This window comes from Bufo bufo, chromosome 5, assembly GCF_905171765.1.
Source record: "Bufo bufo chromosome 5, aBufBuf1.1, whole genome shotgun sequence".
Lineage (NCBI taxonomy): Eukaryota > Metazoa > Chordata > Amphibia > Anura > Bufonidae > Bufo > Bufo bufo.
In genome coordinates, this window is record NC_053393.1 from 205,798,758 (window position 1) to 205,820,960 (window position 22,203).

Below are 22,203 nucleotides of genomic sequence, written 5' to 3' on the forward strand. Positions count from 1 at the left end.
CGAAAATCTTTCACTGGGTCAACTCACCTTCAGGCCCGCAACTCAATGTAAATGAGGCCCTCCTTTATGTGATATACAGGTTGTATATAAGTGCCTCTTCCTTGTAATTTTTTGCTGCAATTACACTTCATATACAAGTAAATCTACAGGAAATAATGTTTTTTATTTTATTTTTCATCGAAAGTTTATTTTTGATTTCAAATGTGGGTGTAAAAAATTACTTACATTGTGGGCCTGGTGATCAGTCTAAGGCCTTTTAGGCAGCATCATCAGCAGCATGGTGATAAAAATGAGTGGCAAGGTGACATACTGTGGAGATGGCAGTATGAGGAGAACACATAGTGGCACAATGACTGAGTCTGGATGAAAGACTAAGGCCACAGATTGATTATAGAGATGCAGATGGCAAAGGCATCTTCACAGCTGTATGATGGGCACCTGCAGAATAATGCAGCCATCAAAATGAAGTTGGGTTTGTCGGTTCCACCGCAGCTCACCAGCAGGACCGCAAATCTAATCTTTAAAAGGGTCAGCTCACCTGCAGGCCCAAACCAAAAATCTTTCTCAGGGTCAGCTCACCTGCAGGCCCAAACCCCAAATCTTTACAAGACAAAGGCCACAGATTGATTATAAAGATACAGATGGCAAAGGCATCTTTAGAACTGTATGATGGGCACCTGCAGAATAATGCAGCCATCAAAATGAAGTTGGATTTGTCGGTTCCACCGCAGCTCACCAGCAGGACTGAAAATCAAATCTTAAAAAGGGTCAGCTCACCTGCAGGGCCAAATCTAAAATCTTTTACAGGGTCAGCTCACCTGCAGGGCCAAATCTAAAATCTTTTACAGGGTCAGTTCACCTGCAGGCCCAAACCCAAAATCTTTTACAGGGTCAGCTCACCTGCAGGCCCAAGCCTAAAATCTTTTACAGGGTCACCTCACGTGCAGGCCCAAACCTAAAATCTTTTACAGGGTCAACTTAACAGCAGGCCTGCAACTCATGCTGCCTTGCTTTGAAATGGTAGCTGTATTCGTTTCTTAGGCGCCCTCTCCTAAATCGAACAATGATTCACCTTCACCCGTGGTCACCATATTAGGCGCATAAAAGAACATCGAAAGTTGATAGGGAAGATATCAAAATGGATCGTGGACATGCGATCAGGCAGACGTTATCTAGAGTCAACAAAGCGGAAGCAGGGCCTCTCCTGTATAACGTTTCCTTATCCAAAATACAGCAGTGACATTCCTTGTAATTGTTTATTGCTAATTCCAATAACAGGGCATCTTAAGAATCCTGTATTGTTATTTATCATCAATACATCCCAGAGTCAGGAGAAATTTGCACACCCCCCGCTTGCCTTCCTTGCATGTGGTAGCTGTTTGTCAGGCTACCGCTCCGGAATCAAACAGTGATTCCCCGTTACCCGTAGTTTACAATTGTTTTGAGCTGACTATTACATGGACAGTTGATAGGCCAGACATCCGAATGGATCGTCGCCGTCACGGGGACGTGCCATCGACCCCAGGTTAACTAGAGTCACCAAATCGGCAGCCGGCCCTCGCCCATAATGTTTTAGATGGTCAGATCAGCAGGCCATTGCACCTAATGTTTCTGAGGGTCACCAGCAGGCCATCAATGATAATTTTTCAAGGGTGTGTATGATGCCCTCCTTTATGTGTAACAAAGGGTGTATTGCAGCGCGGTTCATTGTACCTTTTGGCAGCACTTTCACTTAGTGCATAGGCTTTATGAGTGTAGGAGTCCCACTACCTGAACAATTGTAACACAATGTGAATGAGGCCCTCCTTTATGTGATATACAGGCTGTTTCCGAGTGCCTCTTGCTTGTAATTTTTTGCAACACTTGCACTTTATATACAATTTAATATACAAGAAAGAATGTTTCCTAACAATTTTTACTGTAACATTTTGTTTGTGCGGTTTTATGCGTATTTTGGTCAGTCTGTAAAAGTGGGGTACAACGCGGACAAAATGGTTCCCCGCAGCAACCTGGGAGTCCAAGATGCATCCAGACATCGTCCCCATTCTGTTCCCGATCCATTTCGGTGGTGTTTCTGTCACTTTCTGACTTTTTCCAATGGACCAGGCACCCTCCCCTCTTCCGAACAGGGGGTTCCTGGTTGTCTCCCATTGACTTCCATTATATTTGTGTGCTTGGCCGAGCGCACGAATATCGCAATGTGTTCGGGCCAAACACCCGAATACTTTGGTGCTCGCTCATCACTAATTGACACACTAAAAATATATATAGCCTTTAACTTCAGCAAAACCCCTCGACTATGTTATGTTGGCAGGTGCGGACTGTGTGTTTGCCTGTGTATGAACTTTGCTTCTGATCCTCTGCTGTCTGCCCTGAACTTGTTTTACAGATACTCACAAACTCTGCCTGTCCTGATCCTGGCCTGTCTCCTACGAGTATTGTTTTCTCCTTTGGTGCTTCGCATCGGTGCCTCTGACCCCTGTGAGTCAGCTGCCAACTATACAGGGACTATTCCAGGATATAGCAGTCTGGTTGGTTTCCTGCAGTGAAGTCAAGATACCTGTATAGAGTTTAAAGGGTTAAAAAGCCAGGACAATGCCCTTAGATTTAGCCCAACGTCAAACTGGTTAGTTGGCCCAGTGGGTCCACGCCTAGATAATGGTATATCTGCATAATATTTGGTATATCTGCATAATATTTTTTATCCCACCAGTTTAGAATTGCTGTTTGCATCTGTATGGTGTGGCGCTAGCCTGTTATTGAAGAGACAAAACCAAGTTACAGTATCAGTAATGTGCAGGAATTCCTAGAGAGCTTTTGCAGAGTATTTGAAGAACCCAGGCAAACCTCTTCTGCTGCCTTCTCTATATTACGTCTATTCCAGGGTAATCTCATGGTTGGCCAATATGCCATCCAGTTCCGAACTCTGGCCTTGGAGCTGGTCTGGATTAATGAGGCTTTAGTAGCAACTTTCTGGGAAGGTTTGTCAGGGAGAATTAAGAATGAGCTGGCGGGTTGCAACATTCCATCTACCTTGGAGGCCTTGATTTCCCTCTCCACTTACATCACATTCTGGGAGCGTGCCAGACAGGCAGCACGTGTGAAGAGACCTCTTCTCTAGCACCTATTTATCAGAGACCTTTGTCACAGTCTTCTACTTCTGCTGCTTCACCAGAGCCTATACTGGTGGACAAAGTCAGGCTGATGGAGGAGGAGCTCATGCGTTCTAACAACCTCTGTATGTACAGTTTTGTGGAGATAAGGGGCACTATGACTGTATATGTCCTCTCAAGTTGTCAACTCCAGAGTATATGGTTGGTAGGAGAGACTACCCTGGGTGAAGATCAGTTCTGTCCTTAGTCGACTTTACCTGTGATGCTGGATTCTGGCTTGGCAGGAAACTTTCTGCACTAGGCCTTGGTAAATCAATACCACATTCCAGTCCAATGCCTTGAGAAGTTATTGTTGGTGACGTCCGTCGATGAGAGGGCTCTCATGGAGCCCATTCAGTTTGTTGCCGAGTCCTTGGAATTACAAGTGGGCACATGCCACATAGACAAGATCTCTTTAATTGTTCTGCCTAAGTTTACCCGTTCCCTGTTACTGAGGCTGCCCTGGCTTTGAAAGCATAGACGTGTCTTGGATTTTAACTCTGGGCAGATCCTGAGATGGGGTTCTACATTTCATTCTTGATGCCTGACTCTGGTTCTACCTGTTCGATCTCCTCTTGTTCTGCAAAACCTACAAGGCCACCAGCTGCCTATTCTAACTTCTTTGATGTCTGTCAAAAATGTGGCAGAGACATTGCTGCCCCACTGTTTTTATGACTGTCCTATAGACCTAGTCCCTGGGATGACTCCTCCACAAGGCTGAATTTATCATCTATTGCTACCAGAAATGCAAGCTATGTTAGAATATATAAAGGAACATTTGGACAGGGTATTCATTCACAAGATTTTACTCCTAATTCTTCTTCATCAAAGAGGAGGTCTAAATAAGATAACAGTGAAGTATAAATATAATATTCTCCTGATACTAGAGCTCTTTGATAGTTTGTGCAGTTCCAAAATCTTCACTACACTGGATCTACCAGTAAATTCGAAACTAGAGTTTGTTTTGAATTTGAGAAGGAGACAAATGGAAAATTGCTTTTAATACCAGTGATGGCCACTATGAGTATCTGGTCATGCCATTTGGTCACAGCAATGCTCTGGTTGTTTTTCAATTTGTCAATGACATCTCCTCTACTCATGTGTTTTGTATCTGGATGACATCCTGATTTTTTCATCGAACTTAATTACAAGCAGGTTTGCACTGTACTCTATTGGAGAATAGACTGTATGCAAAATTTTAAAAATGTATCTTTGAAAAGACTTCACTTCCTTTCCTGGGTTACATAATATAAGATTAAGGCATACAGATTATTCCATCTGCAGCATTGAACTGGCTACAGCCCACTGGTCTCCAAACTACCCAGCACTTTTTGGGCTTTGCAAAGTATTCAGTGAATTTATCCCCCATTTTTCTACCCTGACCCTACCCAATCGGATTCCTGAGGCAGAGGTGCCCTTCCTGGCCCTTAAGCAGGCATTTACCGTCCCAACATCTGTAAACAGTTATCTGTGGGGGCAGGAGCTGTGTTGACACAAAAGAGTGCTACCAGCAAGATGGTCACTTGCAGGTTTTTCTCTAAGGCCTTTTCTGCAACTGAAAATAATTATCCTATCAGTGATTTCTCTTGAGGAATTCAAACATTTGTTGGAGGAAGCCTGTGACCCAGTCATTATTTTCACTAACCATTTAGAAAGGGACTATTCCAGGAGGCAGCAGCCTGGTTGGTTTCCTGTAGTGAAGTCCAGATCGCTTAAAGGTTGACTAACAGGGGACTGCTAGGACAATACCCTTAGGTTTAGTCCAAAGTAAAACCGGTTGGTTGGCACAGTGGGTCTATGTGCACTGCCCATTACAGACTACAATGATGATGGCATTGACACCTTTATTACTCTAAACAACCAGGGAGTTTGACATAGTTATTACTGTTGAAAAAATACACATTTCCATAAATTTCATCCAAACAAAGGAGGGATGTGTTGTCACTGACCACTGCTTTAGAACACATGTGGGGTAATTTATCAAACTGGTGTGAATTAGAACTGGCTTAATTGCCCATAGCAACTGCTCCTTTGGAAAATGAAAGGTGGAATCGGATTGATTGCTATGGGCAACTAAGCCAGTTCTAATTTACACCAGTTTGATAAATGACCCCAATGGTCTTTACTGTCCTAGACCATAAGGAACGTTTTATAAATAAGTCACTCTTAAGGATTTTGGTATTAATTACTTCACTGCATTAGATCACAAGAATTATTACCACTAAAGGAGTTGTCCAAGTGTCTAATACTGATGACCTATCCTCAGGATAGGTCATCCGTATGTGATTGGTGGGCATGTGACTTCCAGCTGTCACAACCAGACAGCTGAGAAGCTCTGACAGGAGCCTTCCAGATCCTCCTCCTTGAGTTTCTTTGTTTTGGTTTCAGTTCCTCATCTCGTTAGTCTATCTCAGCTGTCATGCAGTTGGACTGATTGCTTCCCTTTAAGTTCCTCCCCATAATGCAGTAGTGTGCGGCTTATACAACTTCCTGGAGTGTGTGTGCATGCTGTTCCTTTTTCCCAGTCCTCTGCAAGATAAGTGCTGTTCCTTTATTTGTGATTTTCTGTCTGCTGGATTTTCAGGTGACCCTGACTCCCTCTGTGTCTAGTGTAGGGAGACGGTGGTCGTGTCCCCTCACTATTGTAGGGTCTTCAGGTATTAGATAGCCGAGGTACGTGGATATGCGCCCATCCACTTTTGGGGTGTTCGCATAGGCTGAGCAGTCAGGGAGAGTGGCAGGTCTCATGCAGGGGTCTCCCTTTTGTTCCTTTGTTGTGGATCCAGTGAGTCATTAATTATATTGCATTGTCTTGTTTCCTGTACACCATCCGTGACATTATAAGCAGCCAAAACCGTCTCAAGCATGGATCCGGTTTCACTTTTGGCTGAACGCTTCCAGGGTCTTTCATTGGAGGTAGCTGATCTCCGTATGACTTTTTCTCAGTTTCAAGTGACCGGTTCAGCTTGCGTTCATGGAGTTTGTTCTGAGCCTAAGATCTCGCTCCCGGATACGTTCTCCGGGGGTAGTGAGTATTTTGTGCGTTTTAGAGAGGCTTGCAAACTCCATTTTCGCCTTCTTCCCCATTCCTCTGGTGATGAGGAACGGAGGGTGGGGATCATTATATCGCTGCTCAGGGGTAACGCTCAATCCTGGGCCTTTTCGCTGCCGGAGGGGGCACGGCCCCTCCGTTCATTGGATGAATTCTTTTTAGCCCTGGGTCAGATATATGATGATCCGGATCGTATTGCTCTGGCTGAGTCTAGACTACGTCTGTTATGCCAGGGTAAACAATCCGCAGAGATATACTGCTCAGAATTTCGGAGATGGGCAGCTGATACTGGTTGGAATGATGCTGCACTCCGAAGTCAATTTTGCCATGGTCTTTCAGAGGGATTGAAAGATGCATTTGCCTTTAATGAGAGACCTACCTCCTTGGATTCTGCTATGTCTCAGGCCGTTCGTATTGACAGGCGTCTTAGAGAGAGAGGAGAGATCTCTCCTTCCTGTCATACTCAGTCCCGGGACAGTGCAGCCGTCTCTTTCTGTGCGCAGGGGTCTCAGTCGCTGTCAGCCCCTTCTGAGCAGGAGCCCATGCAGCTGGGGTTGATTGCCTCTGACAATAGAAGATTCAGCCCGCATGGGAGGGTTTGTTTTTGTTGTGGAGGTATAAATCATTTGGCAAATGTTTGTCCCTCTAGGAGATTCAGGCAGTCTTCTGGGAGTAATAAAGAAACAAAAAGGAAAAAATCTTTTAAAAATGTTCCGTCTGTTACTATTGGCAGGGTTGAGGCGGAAATTGAAGGTTTTCCGTTTGCTTGTAGTTCCCGTTTTGTCCTGCCTGCTAGGGTGGCGCTCGAGAGCAAGAGCATTTTTTGTGAGATTTTTGTGGATAGTGGAGCAGCTGTCAATCTCATTGATAATCAATTTGCAATAACTCATGGTTTCTAGGTATGCACTTTGGGAAAGGATATTCCTGTTTTTGCTATTGATTCCGCTCCACTTTCTCAGAAATCATTAAAGGGCATAGTTCACAATATCCGTTTAATTGTGAGTGATGCTCATGTTGAGGATGTGTCATGTTTCGTCCTTAGCGGTTTGCCTACTCCTCTAGTGTTGGGGCTACCCTGGCTCACTAAACATAACCCCACCATTGATTGGCAAGCGAGGCAAATAAATGGTTGGAGTGACTTTTGCAGAGAGAATTGCCTCATGACATCTGTTTCTGAGGTTTCTACTAAGACTGTACCACCTTTCCTCTCTGAATTTTCGGATGTCTTCTCTGAGAGTGGAGTTCAGGATTTGCCTCCGCACAGGGAGTACGATTGCCCTATTAATCTCATCCCAGGCGCCAAGCTGCCTAAATCTCGTTTATACAATCTTTCCCAACCTGAGAGGGTTGCTATGCGTGCTTATATCTCTGAGAGTCTGAGAAAAGGACACATACGACCCTCGAAGTCACCTGTTGCCGCTGGTTTTTTCTTTGTTAAGAAAAAAGATGGTTCTTTAAGACCTTGTCTGGATTTCAGGGAGCTGAACAGTATCACTCTTCGTGACCCTTATCCGCTTCCTCTGATCCCGGACCTGTTTAACCAGGTTGTTGGGGCTAAAGTCTTTTCCAAATTAGACCTAAGAGGGGCATACAACCTGGTCAGGGTCAGAGAAGGAGACGAATGGAAGACGGCTTTCAATACCCCTGAGGGCCATTTTGAGAATTTGGTTATGCCTTTTGGTTTGATGAATGCCCCAGCTGTTTTTTAACAGCATTTCGTGAACAGCATTTTTTATCATTTAATGAGAAAATTTGTATTAGTGTATTTGGATGACATTTTGATTTTTTCTCCTGATTTCAAGACTCATAAGGAACACTTACGTCAGGTCTTGCTCATCCTGCGGGAGAATAAATTATACGCGAAACTGGAAAAATGTGTGTTTGCGGTTCCAGAAATTCAATTTCTGGGGTTTCTTCTCTCCGCTTCTGGTTTTCGCATGGACCCCGAGAAGGTCCGCGCTGTGCTTGAGTGGGAGCTTCCTGAGAATCAGAAGGCGCTGATGCGTTTTTTGGGCTTTGCCAATTATTACAGGAAATTTATTTTGAATTATTCCTCTGTTGTTAAACCACTCACTGATATGACCAGAAAGGGGGTAGATTTTTCTTCCTGGTCGGTAGAGGCGCGTAAGGCCTTTTCTAATATCAAGGAGAGTTTTGCTTCCGCTCCCATCCTGGTACAACCTGATATTTCGTTACCCTTCATAGTTGAGGTTGATGCTTCTGAGGTAGGGGTGGGTGCGGTCTTGTCTCAGGGTTCCTCTCCTGCCAAATGGCAACCGTGTGCCTTTTTCTCGAAGAAACTCTCCTCCGCAGAGAGAAATTATGATGTGGGAGATAGGGAATTATTGGCCATCAAGTTGGCTTTTGAGGAATGGCGCCATTGGCTAGAGGGAGCCAGACACCCTATTACCGTGTTTACTGACCATAAAAATCTGGCCTACTTGGAGTCAGCCAAGCGTCTGAACCCGAGACAGGCCAGATGGTCTTTGTTCTTTTCAAGGTTTAATTTTGTTGTCACGTTCCGCCCTGGGGTTAAGAATGTGAAGGCAGATTCCCTGTCACGTTGTTTTCCGGGAGGTGGGAATTTTGAAGACCCGGGTCCCATTTTGGCTGAAGGTGTGGTGGTCTCTGCTCTTTTTCCTGAATTGGAGGCAGAGGTGCAGGCAGCCCAGTCAGAGGCTCCTGATCTATGTCCTCCTGGGAGGTTGTTTGTGCCTCTCGCATTGAGACACAAGATTTTTAAGGAACACCATGATACGGTCCTTGCTGGGCGCTCGGGGGCAAGAGCCACACTGGATCTCATCGCTCGGAGATTCTGGTGGCCTGCGCTTCGTAAGTCGGTTGAGGGTTTTGTGGCAGCTTGCGAGACTTGCGCTCGTGCCAAAGTCCCTCATTCACGGCCATCAGGTCCTCTCCTTCCCTTACCCATTCCTTCCCGTCCTTGGACACATCTGTCCATGGACTCCATAACGGACTTGCCTCGTTCCTCGGGGAAGACTGTGATTCTGGTGGTGGTAGACCGTTTTAGCAAAATGGTGCATTTCATCCCTTTTCCTGGTTTGCCCAATGCTAAGACGCTGGCGCAGGCATTTATTGACCACATTGTCAAATTGCATGGTATTCCTTCAGACATAGTCTCTGATAGGGGCACGCAGTTTGTTTCCAGATTCTGGAAGGCTTTCTGTTCTCGCTTGGGGGTTCGGTTGTCATTCTCTTCTGCTTTCCACCCGCAGTCGAATGGCCAGACAGAACGCGTCGATCAGAGTCTGGAGACATATCTGCGCTGTTTTGTGGCGGAGAATCAGGAGGATTGGTGTTCTTTTTTGTCCCTTGCTGAGTTTGCTTTAAATAACCGTCGTCAGGAGTCCTCTGATAAGTCACCATTTTTTGGTGCATATGGCTTTCATCCGCAGTTTGGGACTTTCTCGGGAGAGGGGTCTTCTGATTTACCTGATGAGGACAGATTCTCCTCGTCTTTGTCATCTATTTGGCAAAAGATTCAGGATAATCTAAAGAGCATGAGTGAGAGATATAAGCGTGTGGCAGATAAGAGACGTGTGCCTGGTCCGGACCTGAATGTTGGTGATCTGGTGTGGTTGTCTACCAAGAATATCAAATTGAAGGTTCCCTCCTGGAAGTTGGGTCCTAGGTTTATTGGGCCTTACAAGATCCTGTCTGTCATCAATCCTGTTGCCTACCGTCTTGATCTTCCTCAGACTTGGAAGATCCATAATGTTTTTCATAAGTCCTTATTGAAACCTTATGTTCAACCTATTGTACCCTCGCCTTTACCTCCTCCTCCGATTATGGTTGATGGAAATCTTGAATTTCAGGTCTCTAGGATTGTGGATTCTCGTCTTGTCCGCGGTTCCCTCCAGTACCTCGTTCATTGGGAGGGTTATTGTCATGAGCAGAGGATGTGGGTCCCAGTGACGGACATTAAGGCCACTCGTCTCATCAGGGCTTTCCATAGGTCCCATCCTGAGAAGGTGGGCCCTGAGTGTCCGGAGTCCACTCGTAGAGGGAGGGGTACTGTCACAACCAGACAGCTGAGAAGCTCTGACAGGAGCCTTCCAGATCCTCCTCCTTGAGTTTCTTTGTTTTGGTTTCAGTTCCTCATCTCGTTAGTCTATCTCAGCTGTCATGCAGTTGGACTGATTGCTTCCCTTTAAGTTCCTCCCCATAATGCAGTAGTGTGCGGCTTATACAACTTCCTGGAGTGTGTGTGCATGCTGTTCCTTTTTCCCAGTCCTCTGCAAGATAAGTGCTGTTCCTTTATTTGTGATTTTCTGTCTGCTGGATTTTCAGGTGACCCTGACTCCCTCCGTGTCTAGTGTAGGGAGCCGGTGGTCGTGTCCCCTCACTATTGTAGGGTCTTCAGGTATTAGATAGCTGAGGTACGTGGATATGCGCCCATCCACCTTTGGGGTGTTCGCATAGGCTGAGCAGTCAGGGAGAGTGGCAGGTCTCATGCAGGGGTCTCCCTTTTGTTCCTTAGTTGTGGATCCAGTGAGTCATTAATTATATTGCATTGTCTTGTTTCCTGTACACCATCCGTGACACCAGCACCCCCACCAATCAGCTATTTTAAGAGGCCACATTACTCCTGTGAATGCCACAGCCTCCTCGCAGATTACCAAGCACTGCCTTGTCCCTTGGATAGCTACTTGAATGGGTCTGAGCTGCACTTAGGCCATGTGACCGATGAATGTGACATCACTGGCCTAGGAAGAGGCCACGGACTCAATAGGCATTGTGGTCTCTTCAAACAGTTGATCGGCAGGGGTCCCAGGAGTCAGACTCTCACTGAGGCCTAGTTCACACGAACATGTGTGATCCGTGGCCGTATTGCGGGCTGCAAATTGCAGGCCGCAATACACGGCCACAGTTCCGTGTGCATTCCGCATCACGGATGCGGACCCATTCACTTCAATGGGTCCGCAAATCCAGAATTGCGGAACGGCTGCACGAAACGGGACCCCTCAGAAGCACTATAGAGTGCTTCCGTGGGGTTGCGTCCCGTACTTACGTTCTGCAAAAAGATAGAACATGTGGCATTCCGGCGATCGTGCATTGCGGCCCGCAATTTGCGGCTCGCAGCACAGGGACGGGTCACACACGTTCATGTGAACTCGGCCTGATACTGAGGTTAGGTCATTGGTATTAAATACTCAGACAACTCATTTAACTCGTTAACTATCATTGACCACAAGAGATGTTACTATGCCGCCTTTAACTCCAAAGACTAACAGAGAAATTCTATGAACTGCCCAGATTTATCTGGATGCTGAATGCAATATTTCTCTAAACACTGTATTAAATCATATACGTATACCTGGATTCTGTGTGGCACTGTGTATGGCTGATGTACTGTATGTCTAATTATTTGGGGGCAGTATATAAAAAATCAGAAGACACAACTTCAACTTATCTTCTTACTGGTTCTTTTTTTTGAGGATACATGAGCACCAAGATAGATCGATGACATTTCAGACTACAGTGCAAACGTTTTTCAAGATACTGTTTGTGGTTTTAAAGTATTTTTGAGTGCATTATGTAAATTTTTATCTGGTGGTCATTTAGTTCACAACCATCAGTGTCCAGGTCCCCAACTGTCCTGTTCACTAGCTAGAAAGCCATAGGCTAAAGTTCACACAGCAAACTCAGAGGCAGAAACATCCGTGGCAGATCAGTAGCAGATTAAGGCCTCATGCACACGACAGTTGTTTTTTGCGTCCGTAAATTGTGCGTCCGCCCCAAAAACGGATGCGGCATCTATTTTTTTTTTGGAGGATCCGTTTTTTTCCACAGATCCCTTGTAATAAATGCCTATCCTTGTCCGCAAATGTGAAAAAAGTAGGACATGCACTATTTTTTTGATGAAGGGAAACACGGACACAAACAGATGAACTATCAGCATTTTTTTGATGACCCATTGAAATTAATAAGTCCCCATCCTATCCGCAAAAAAACGGAACGGAGGCCGAGAAAAACAACTGTCATGTGCATGAGGTCTAAGTAGCAGATTACTAGCTGAAAACAGGTCGCCTATGGTGGCAGATTTCTAATTTGGTGGAGGTTTTAGAGGAGATTTTACAAGAGTATTTGAAGAGTATTTGGTTGAGGTTTCCTCAATCAAATCTGCTTCTAAGTCCCCTTTCACACGGGCGAGATTTCCACAGGGGTGCAATGCGTGAGGTGAACGCATTGCACCCGCACTGAATCCGGACCCATTCATTTCTATGGGGCTGTGCACATGAGCAGTGATTTTCATGCATCACTTGTGTGTTGCGTGAAAATTGCAGCATGCTCCTCTTTGTGCGTTTTTCACGTAACGCAGGCCCCATAGAAATGAATGGGGTTGTGTGAAAATATCTAGCATCCGCAAGCAAGTGCGGTTGCGGTGCGATTTTCACGCACGGTTGCTAGGTGATGATCGGGATGGGAACCCGATCATTATTATTTTTTCTTATAACATGGTTAAAAGGGAAAATAATAGCATTCTGAATACAGAATGCATAGTAAAATAGGGCTGGAGGGGTTAAAAAAAATATTTTTTTTTAAACCCCTCAGCCCTATTTTACTATGCATTCTGTATTCAGAATGCTATTATTTTCCCTTAAAACCATGTTGTAAGGGAAAATAATACAATCTACACAACCTTGAACCCAAACCTTAACTTCTGTGAGGAAGTTCGAGTGTGGGTACCACAGTCAGTTTTTTATCACGCGCGTGCAAAACACATTGCACCCGCGCAATAAAAACTGAACAACGGAACGCAATCGCAGTCAAAACTGACTGCAATTGTGTACCTACTCGCGCGGGTTTGCCGCAATGCACCGGGACGCATCCGGACCTAATCCGGACACGCTCGTCTGCCAGGGGCCTAACAAGTAGCATGTCACTTCTCAGTGTGGATTTTGCAGCTGAAAATGCCAGTTTTCTGCTGCTGAATCAGTGGAAGATCAGTGGCATATTTTACCCATGTGAACATAACCAAAAAGGGAGCTTTGCTAGTTCCTGTGTTCCATGTAGGGAAACTGCACTACACATTGTACATTTTCACACACACACACACACACACACACACACACACACAGTGATGTTTTGCATAGGACTGATAGAAATATGAACACCTTTCTTTGAAGTCTTCTGCACATGCTTGTATATTCTCTGTCTGCAGCATAAGTCGAGCATTCTCCAAGACTGCATCTCCAACCTGCAAAAATAAGGTAGTTATACAAAATAAATGAAGTGTTCTGGTTATGTTGGGATATGTGGGCTAACACTAGATAACTGGGGAACTCACATATTTGTGAATGTAAAAAAAATACAAATTTATGGCTACACATATGCCTCGCTTCTATCATTGAGACTTTCCCCTATCTCTTCAGGGTAAGCCCCTTTGCTCGAAGCGTTTCTTTGACTGTTATTGATTGTACAGTCAAATCATCAGGAGCAGTATTGAAGCTAATCGACACAAAGACAAACAGAGAGTGCTGCACGCTCTGGAACATAGCGTACAGACACGTAGCCTGAGGCACTGGGCGGACGTAGCGTGGCCGCCCAGCGCCGCTCCTAAAGAAGAATAAGCCATGCCTCCTAGGCTAGCGTTAGCGGCGATGGAGCCAATGAATCAGGGACACTGCATACAGTGGGCACATCTCTGCTCTGCCTATTGATAATGCTGGAGGAGGTATAGGAGGTAAGTATAATGTACAGGAGTGAATCTACGGCAGTACCATCAAATCCAGGACATACCCTCGCCCATTTGATACATCGGATGGGTCTCCAGGTGGATGACAATCAAACAGGAGTAGAATTGGAATGGTATATTCGCATTGGTATAAAAATAAATATATCACCAATACCTCAGTGTGTCTGCCATCCTGTGCAAAAGGTACATATAAACACACAATATAGGAGGAAGGACAAAGGACGATTGGCACTGGCCTTTCACCCACTTGAAACCTCCCTCTAGGAGGAATCCACCTGTCAGTGAATACTCACCCCTGGACGCCTTCCTCATGAATGTAACTGAAAAACTAAGTACACTACATGTACAGTACAGACCAAAAGTTTGGACACACCTTCTCATTCAAAGAGTTTTCTTTATTTTCATGACTATGAAAATTATAGATTCACACTGAAGGCATCAAAACTATGAATTAACACATGTGGAATTATATACATAACAAACAAGTGTGAAACAACTGAAAATATGTCATATTCTAGGTTCTTCAAAGTAGCCACCTTTTGCTTTGATTACTGCTTTGCACACTCTTGGCATTCTCTTGATGAGCTTCAAGAGGTAGTCCCCTGAAATGGTTTTCACTTCACAGGTGTGCCCTGTCAGGTGTAATAAGTGGGATTTCTTGCCTTATAAATGGGGTTGGGACCATCAGTTGCGTTGAGGAGAAGTCAGGTGGATACACAGCTGATAGTCCTACTGAATAGACTGTTAGAATTTGTATTATGGCAAGAAAAAAGCAGCTAAGTAAAGAAAAACGAGTGGCCATCATTACTTTAAGAAATGAAGGTCAGTCAGTCAGCTGAAAAATTGGGAAAACTTTGAAAGTAAGGGCTATTTGACCATGAAGGAGAGTGATGGGGTGCTGCGCCAGATGACCTGGCCTCCACAGTCACCGGACCTGAACCCAATCGAGATGGTTTGGGGTGAACTGGACCCCAGAGTGAAGGCAAAAGGGCCAACAAGTGCTAAGCATCTCTGGGAACTCCTTCAAGACTGTTGGAAGACCATTTCAGGGGACTACCTCTTGAAGCTCATCAAGAGAATGCCAAGAGTGTGCAAAGCAGTAATCAAAGCAAAAGGTGGCTACTTTGAAGAACCTAGAATATGACATATTTTCAGTTGTTTCACACTTGTTTGTTATGTATATAATTCCACATGTGTTAATTCACAGTTTTGATGCCTTCATAGTCATGAAAATAAAGAAAACTCTTTGAATGAGAAGGTGTGTCCAAACTTTTGGTCTGTACTGTATATGAGCAGGGACCGAATAATCTCACTCTGGGTGAATCTGAGGCTTTAGAGTTGTTACAGAATGACAAAGACATCATTATAAAGCCTTCAGACAAAGGAGGAAATGTAGTAGTCCTAGGAAGGGAAATATACAGGGATATGTGTCTACGTATCTTAAATGATAAATCATGTTATGCCAAATAGTGATAAGCGGCAGGGGCAATATTCGAATTTGCGATATTTTGTGAATATTTGGGCGAATATTCGCCATATATTCGAGAATTCATGATCTCCAGGCATTATTTTCTTGATTGCGAAAATTTGCATAAAAATTCGCATTAACTGGTATTTAAAAAAAAATCAAATATTCGCGATTACGAATATATTTTGCGATATTCTAAATATTCGCGAATTCTCGAAGTGCCAATATTCGCGATTAAAATTCGCAATTCGAATATTCGTGATCAACACTAATGCCAAACTTCGCTCAAACCCAACTGATGCCCTTAAAGGGAAACTGTCACCGGGATTTTGTGTATACAGCTGAGGACATGGGTTGCTAGATGGCCGCTAGCACATCCGCATACCCAGTCCCCATAGCTCTGTGTGCTTTTATTGTGTCAAAAAAACTATTTGATACATATGCAAATTAACCTGAGATGAGTCCTGTCCCTGACTCATCTCACGTACAGGACTCATCTCAGGTTAATTTGCATATGTATCAAATCGGGTTTTTTTACACAATAAAAGCACACAGAGCTATGGGGACTGGGTATTGCAGATGTGCTAGCGGCCATCTAGCAACCCATGTCCTCAGCTCTATACACAAAATCCCGGTGACAGGTTCCCTTTAAAATCGAATTGACAGAGGTACTGGGTGAGGATAAAAGGCAAGGCTTAGTGAATATGACCGAATATACCTACCTGTTACCCGATAACCCCCTCACACCTGTGTTTTATGCTCTGCCTAAAATACATAAAAGGGTTAATCCCCTTAAAGGCAGACCGATAGTGTCTGGGGTCGGAGGCCTCACTGAGAAGATCAGTAACTATGTGGATGTGATCCTACGCCCTTTCGTGCTGTGTCTACATTCATACGTAAGGGACTCGATGGATGTGCTCAGACGTCTGGGCGACGTAGTATGTGACAGTGGCACACTCCTTGCCAGTTTAGATGTGGAAGCCCTCTACAGCTCCAACCCACATGAAGAAGGATGTGAGGCTGTGAGGGCATTCCAGGCAGGAAGGGGGGCACATCTGAAACCACATAATGAGTTTATCATCAAGTTGCTGACCTTCATCCTAAATAGCAACATTTTCCTGTTTGATAGGCAGCTCTTCCACCAGCTCAGGGGAGTTGCGATGGGCAGTCCCTGTGCAAATCTCTACCTGGGCTGGTGGGCGAAAGAGGTTGTGTTCGGGGAGAGCATGAGTCGATGGACCTCGTCCATTATGTTGTGGTTGAGGTTCATCGACGATGTGTTCATATCGTGGGATAATACCTCCTCTGCCTTTAAAATTTTTGTGTCCACCCTCAAACAGAATGATTTAGGCCTGTATTTTACTAGTGAGATTCATAATACCCTCTTGACATTTCTTGACCTCTCTATCAAGATTAGCCAAGACAGAACTATTTCAACGAATATATATAGGAAACCGAGGGCCACCAACACATTGCTCAAATGGGAGAGCAGTCATCCTCTCCCACTTTTTGTACAAAATGCATTTGCCAAGCATCTCACTTTATAAATAAGCTTAGCATTAGCACTTGAATGCTTTTTATGACTATGGCATTATTGTTCTTTATCTGGTTTGCAGAGTGCTGTTGCATTGTCTTTTTTCTCTATGTTTCTAGCCATGGCAGCGTGCACCAGCGCATTGGGATGTGCTGACTAACCCCCTTTTTTTTGCAGATTTACAGCGCTGGAGGTGTGGCACTCCAGCGAGTCGTGCACTCCTGATTAGCCTATCTGCCCCATAGGCTGATTTTAATTAGTTTCAGTATAAAGCTGTTGCCAGCTCTCACTACATTCATTGGAAGCCGTCTGGTGCCAGGAGAGGTATGGAGTGGGCTCGGCATGCATGTTGGTACCTGCATCCCTTGGAAGTAATGGAGGCCTTAATGGCACCAATAAAGGTAAAAGGCAGAGTGGACCCAGCATGCATGTGGAACCTACACTTCCTGAACTTTATGGCGTACATTATGTTGTATAACAGGTAGTATTTAGTGTTAGGTTCCCGTTTTACAGAGATCGCCTTGACATTTGGCAGACGGGCTCAAATGGTTTTGTACAAAATGCATTTGCCAGGCATCTCACTTTATAAATAAGCGTAGCATTTGCACTTTAATATTGTGACTATGGCATTATTGTACTTTATCTGGTTTGCAGAGTGCTGTTGCATTGTCTTTTTTCTCCACTCCCACTTAAGCGTGGCATCCCCAAAGGGCAATATCTGCGGGAAAGGCGGAATTGTTCAGAATGGAGCGACTTTAAGACTGCTGCAAATGATTTGAGGAGTAGATTCAGTCGGAGGGGCTATGCAGCAGAACCACTTAGAAGGGCATATCATCATGCAGCTGCATGCAACAGAGAGAGAGTTTGCTACATCCGAGAACTACTATTGTTGATGATTCTAAAGCAAGGATCATCTTTTGATGTAGCACATAGGGAGATTCTGAAGATTCTAAAAGACAGCTGGGGCCTCCTGCAGTCAGACCCGGTGGTAGGACACCTGGTGGGAGAATATCCACTCATTACATTCCGTAGAGGTGGTAATCTGAGGTATAAACTAGTACACAGTGCTTTTTCCACTCCAGCATTGGACACGTGGTTACCCAACAGACCACCGGGCAACTTTAACTGCAGTGGATGTGTGGCATGTAGAGTCAGAAAGAAGGGCAAGACAGTGGTAAGCACGACTATGAAAAGGAGATATGTGTTCCGGTCCTTTATCAATTGTAGAACGGTGTGGCAACATGCATATGTAACTTACAGTATGTGGGTAAAACAAAACAGGAGTTCAGACGCCGTATCGGTGAACATCTGCAGGATATTGTAAACAAAGCTGATACTCCAATCGCCCAGCATATTGTGAAACATCCCCCGGATGAAACCGACTGCATCAGATTTCAGGGAATTGAGCATGTGAGAACATCTGCATGAGGAGGCGACGTGGATAATCTCCTCCTCCGAAAAAAGTCTCAGTCTTCAAACTGTTAAACCCCATGGACTGAATAAATTTATTTCGTACACTAGCTTCATTCAGTGATATTTACCAGGGGTAATATCTCTTGGTGATTCTTTATAGGCTTACAGTATCCTCCGCGGTTTACGATGACTGAATCTCCTTTAGTGTGATACGTTGGTCTTGTTATCTGTTGCGATGACCTCAGTAGATGTGTGGCCCCTCTGAGGTCATTTTAGTATTTGCTGCTGACAGTATTACTGTTTACAGACAGGGGGTCTGTACATTTATGTTATGTATGGTTATGTCCACATCCTTATTGTGGGTAACCTCTGTGTGTATGCTGTGTTTATATGTTCCTTTTGCACAGGATATATTTATTTGTATACCCATATGAATATACCGTTCCAATTCTACTCCTGTTTGATCAGCAGTTTTAAATTTTTTTAAAAAAACTTTTCCACATTTTTTGCCCTTTTTTTAGTTATCTTTTTTTTTTTTTTTTTTAGTTTTAGGGATAAGTCCGCGAACACCCGTGCCCCCACACACACGCACACTGAATAAAGATTTACACGCACGCACACACACACGCAGACACACACTCCCCTATGGCCCGCCGGATGTTCTCGGCCGAGAAGACATACGCCCAGATTGCCTCCGAGTCCGAGAGTCCCAGTGAGGACCAGGATGACCCCACTTTCCTGTTGTCATCCGCGTCCTTCTCATCATCTAGCGATGATGATGAGCCCCCAAGGTGGCGGAGACGCCGCCAAGTGGAGAAAGGGGACCGCCATGATAGGGACCCTGTGGCCCACCCTAGTACGAGCAGCTCTGGGGCTCATACTAGTTTTCCGGCCCACCAGTTAAATCCACCTGAGCCCCCTGCCGGTGAACTTGTCTGGTGTACCCCAGAGCGATTTGAGCCCGTGATTCCTGATTTTGTAGGCCAACCAGGAATCCAGATTTCCACAGTGGGCTTCACTGAATATGACTTTTTTTGTCATTTTTTCAGTGACCAACTGGTAAATCTAATGGTGGAGCAGACGAACCTGTACGCTCAACAGTTCGTTGCTCAACACCCGGGCTCCTTTTTGGCTAGGCCCGGTGGCTGGACGCCGTGCTGCATATGGGGCCTCGTGCTGCATATGGGTTTAGTCAAGAAACCTAGTGTCAGGCATTACTGCAGTGGGGACGTCCTCTACCAGACCCCACTTTACAGTACGGCCATGACACGCTCCCGCTTTGAGGCCATCCGGAAATGTATGCATTATTCAGATAATGCAGCATGTCCTCCCCGAGGTGATCCTGCCTATGACCGCCTGTAAAAAATCAGGCCGGTTATCGATCACTTTGGGGCCAAATTTGTACAGGCCTATGTACCTGGAGGTCACGGTTGATGAGTCTCTCATTGCGTTCAAGGGGAGACTCATTTTCCGCCAGTATGTTCCCTCAAAGCGGGCGAGGTATAGCGTGAAGCTGTACAAACTTTGTGAGAGTACCTCAGGGTACACTTACAAGTTTCGTGTGTACGAGGGTCGAGATTCCCGTATTTAACCCCCAGAATGTCCCCACACTCTGTGTTAGCGGGAAACTTGTGTGGGACCTTATGCACCCACTGCTAGATAAGGGTTACCACCTGTACGTGCATAACTTTTATACTAGTATCCCCTTGTTCCAGTCCCTTGCCGCCAGATCCACCTCCGCTTGTGGGACCGTGTGGAAAAATCAACGCGGCCTCCCTGCCCACCCCCTCCAGGTACCTATCCCCAGGGGTGAGACCCATGCCCTTACCACTGGAAACCTGTTGCTAGTCAAATATAAGGACAAGAGGGATGTCCTTGTACTGTCCACAATTCATAGTAACGGCATCACCCCTGTCCCTGTGCGAGGTACCGCGGCAACGGTCCTCAAGCCCGATTGTATTGTCGACTACAATCGGTATATGGGAGGAGTTTATCTCTCTGATCAAGTCCTCAAGCCATATAATGCCATGCACAAAACCCGGGCATGGTGCAAAATAGTTGCGGTCTACTTGGTACAGGCCTTGTACAACTCTTTTGTGCTGTCCCGGAGTGCTGGGGACACAGGGACATTCCTTCAGTTCTATGAGGCAGTCCTCAAGGCCCTGATGTTTTCGGACCGGGAAAGAGCAGGCCGGAGTACCTCGGGAACTGGAGGCACCAGGATCGTCCCTGGCCAACACTTTCCAGGTGTGGTCCCTGATACTGGAAAGAAGGGACGGACCCAAAAAAGGTGCAGAGTGTGTCACAGGAGGGGGATACGGAAGGACACCACTACTCAATGTGACACGTGCCCCGATCATCTGGGCCTCTGCATTATTGGTTGCTTCAGGGAGTACTACACTTCCATGGAGTACTAAATTTATATCCAAATTTAGCCACTGACAATCGGATAAAAAAACTATGGTTCTCAGACTTGAGACACCAAAAAAAATGTGTTCAAAGAGTTTGTAAAACTAAAATAATTTAAAAAAAGTATACAAATTAGGTATCGCCGCATCGGTAATAATCTCCTCTATAAAAATACCCCATGACCTAAACCCCCAGATTAACACGGTCCAAAAAAAAACAAAAAACGGTGCAAGAAAAGAACTTTTTTTGTCACCTTACATAACAAAAAGTTTAATAGCAAGCGATCAAAAAGTCATATAGCCCCAAAAATAGTGCCATTAAAACCGTCCCCTCATCCCGCAAAAAATGAGCCTCTACCTAATACAATCGGCTAAAAAACAAAAAAAAATTAATGACTCTCAGACTTTAGAGACACAAAAATATTTTTTTTGTATCAAAAAGGATAATATAGTCTAAAACCTAAATAATTGTAAAAAAGTAGACTTATTAGGTATCGACGTGTCCGTAAGAATCTCCTCTATAAAAATAACCCATGACCTAACCCCCCAGATTAACACGGTCCAAAAATTTTTTTTTAAACGGTGCCAAAACAGCTGTTTTTGGCACTTTTCCATTTCAATCAGTATTTTCCGGTAACAAAGCAAGGGTTAACAACCAAACAAAACTTAATATTTATTACCCTGATACTGCAGTTTACCGAAACGCCACATTTGTGGTCGTAAACTGCTGTATCACTAAAAGGCAGGGCGCAAAAGGAAAGGACCGACATGGTTTCTGGAAGGCCGATTTTGATGGCCTTTTTTATTGACACCATGTCCCTTTTGAAGCCCCCCTGATGCACCCCTAGAGTAGAAACTCCCTAAAAGTGACCCCATCTAAGAAACTACACCCCTAAAGGTATTCAAAAATGATTTTCCAAACTTTATTAACCCTTTAGGTGTTCCTCAACAGTTAATGGCAAATGGAGAAGAAATCTCAGAATTTCAACTTTTGGTAACCTTACCTCACAAAAATGTAATATAGAGCAACCAAAAATCATATTTACTCTAAAAATAGTCCTAACAAAACCGCCACCTTATCCCGTAGTTTCCAAAATGGGGTCACTTTCTGTGAGTTTCTACTCCAGGGGTGCATCAGGCGGGCTTGAAACAGGACACGGTGTAAATAGTCATGGAAATAAATAGTCAGGGCAATAAAGATACAGTTTTGTTTGGCTAAATGGGTTAAAAGGGAAAATTTGGCAAAAAATTGAAATTCTGAAATTTCATCTCCATTTGCCAATAACTCTTGTGGAGCACCTAAAGGGTTAACATAGCTTGTAAGATCAGTTTTGAATACCTTAAGGGGTGCAGTTTCTTAGATGGGGTCACTTTTAGGGAGTTTCTACTCCAGGGGTGCATCAGGGGGGCTTGAAACAGGACACGGTGTAAATAAACCGGTCCATAAAAATCAAAATTG

At 44.7% G+C, this 22,203-nt stretch overlaps 1 protein-coding gene across 1 annotated transcript in view; it reads right to left on the reverse strand.

The window, feature by feature from the left end:
* BFSP2 (beaded filament structural protein 2) overlaps positions 1-22,203 on the reverse strand; it is a 100,869-nt gene that overhangs the window by 61,540 nt on the left and 17,126 nt on the right. The window contains exon 2 of the mRNA XM_040433297.1: positions 13,341-13,423. Within this exon, the coding sequence (XP_040289231.1) occupies positions 13,341-13,423 (83 nt within the window). The remainder of the gene's footprint in view (positions 1-13,340; positions 13,424-22,203) is intronic.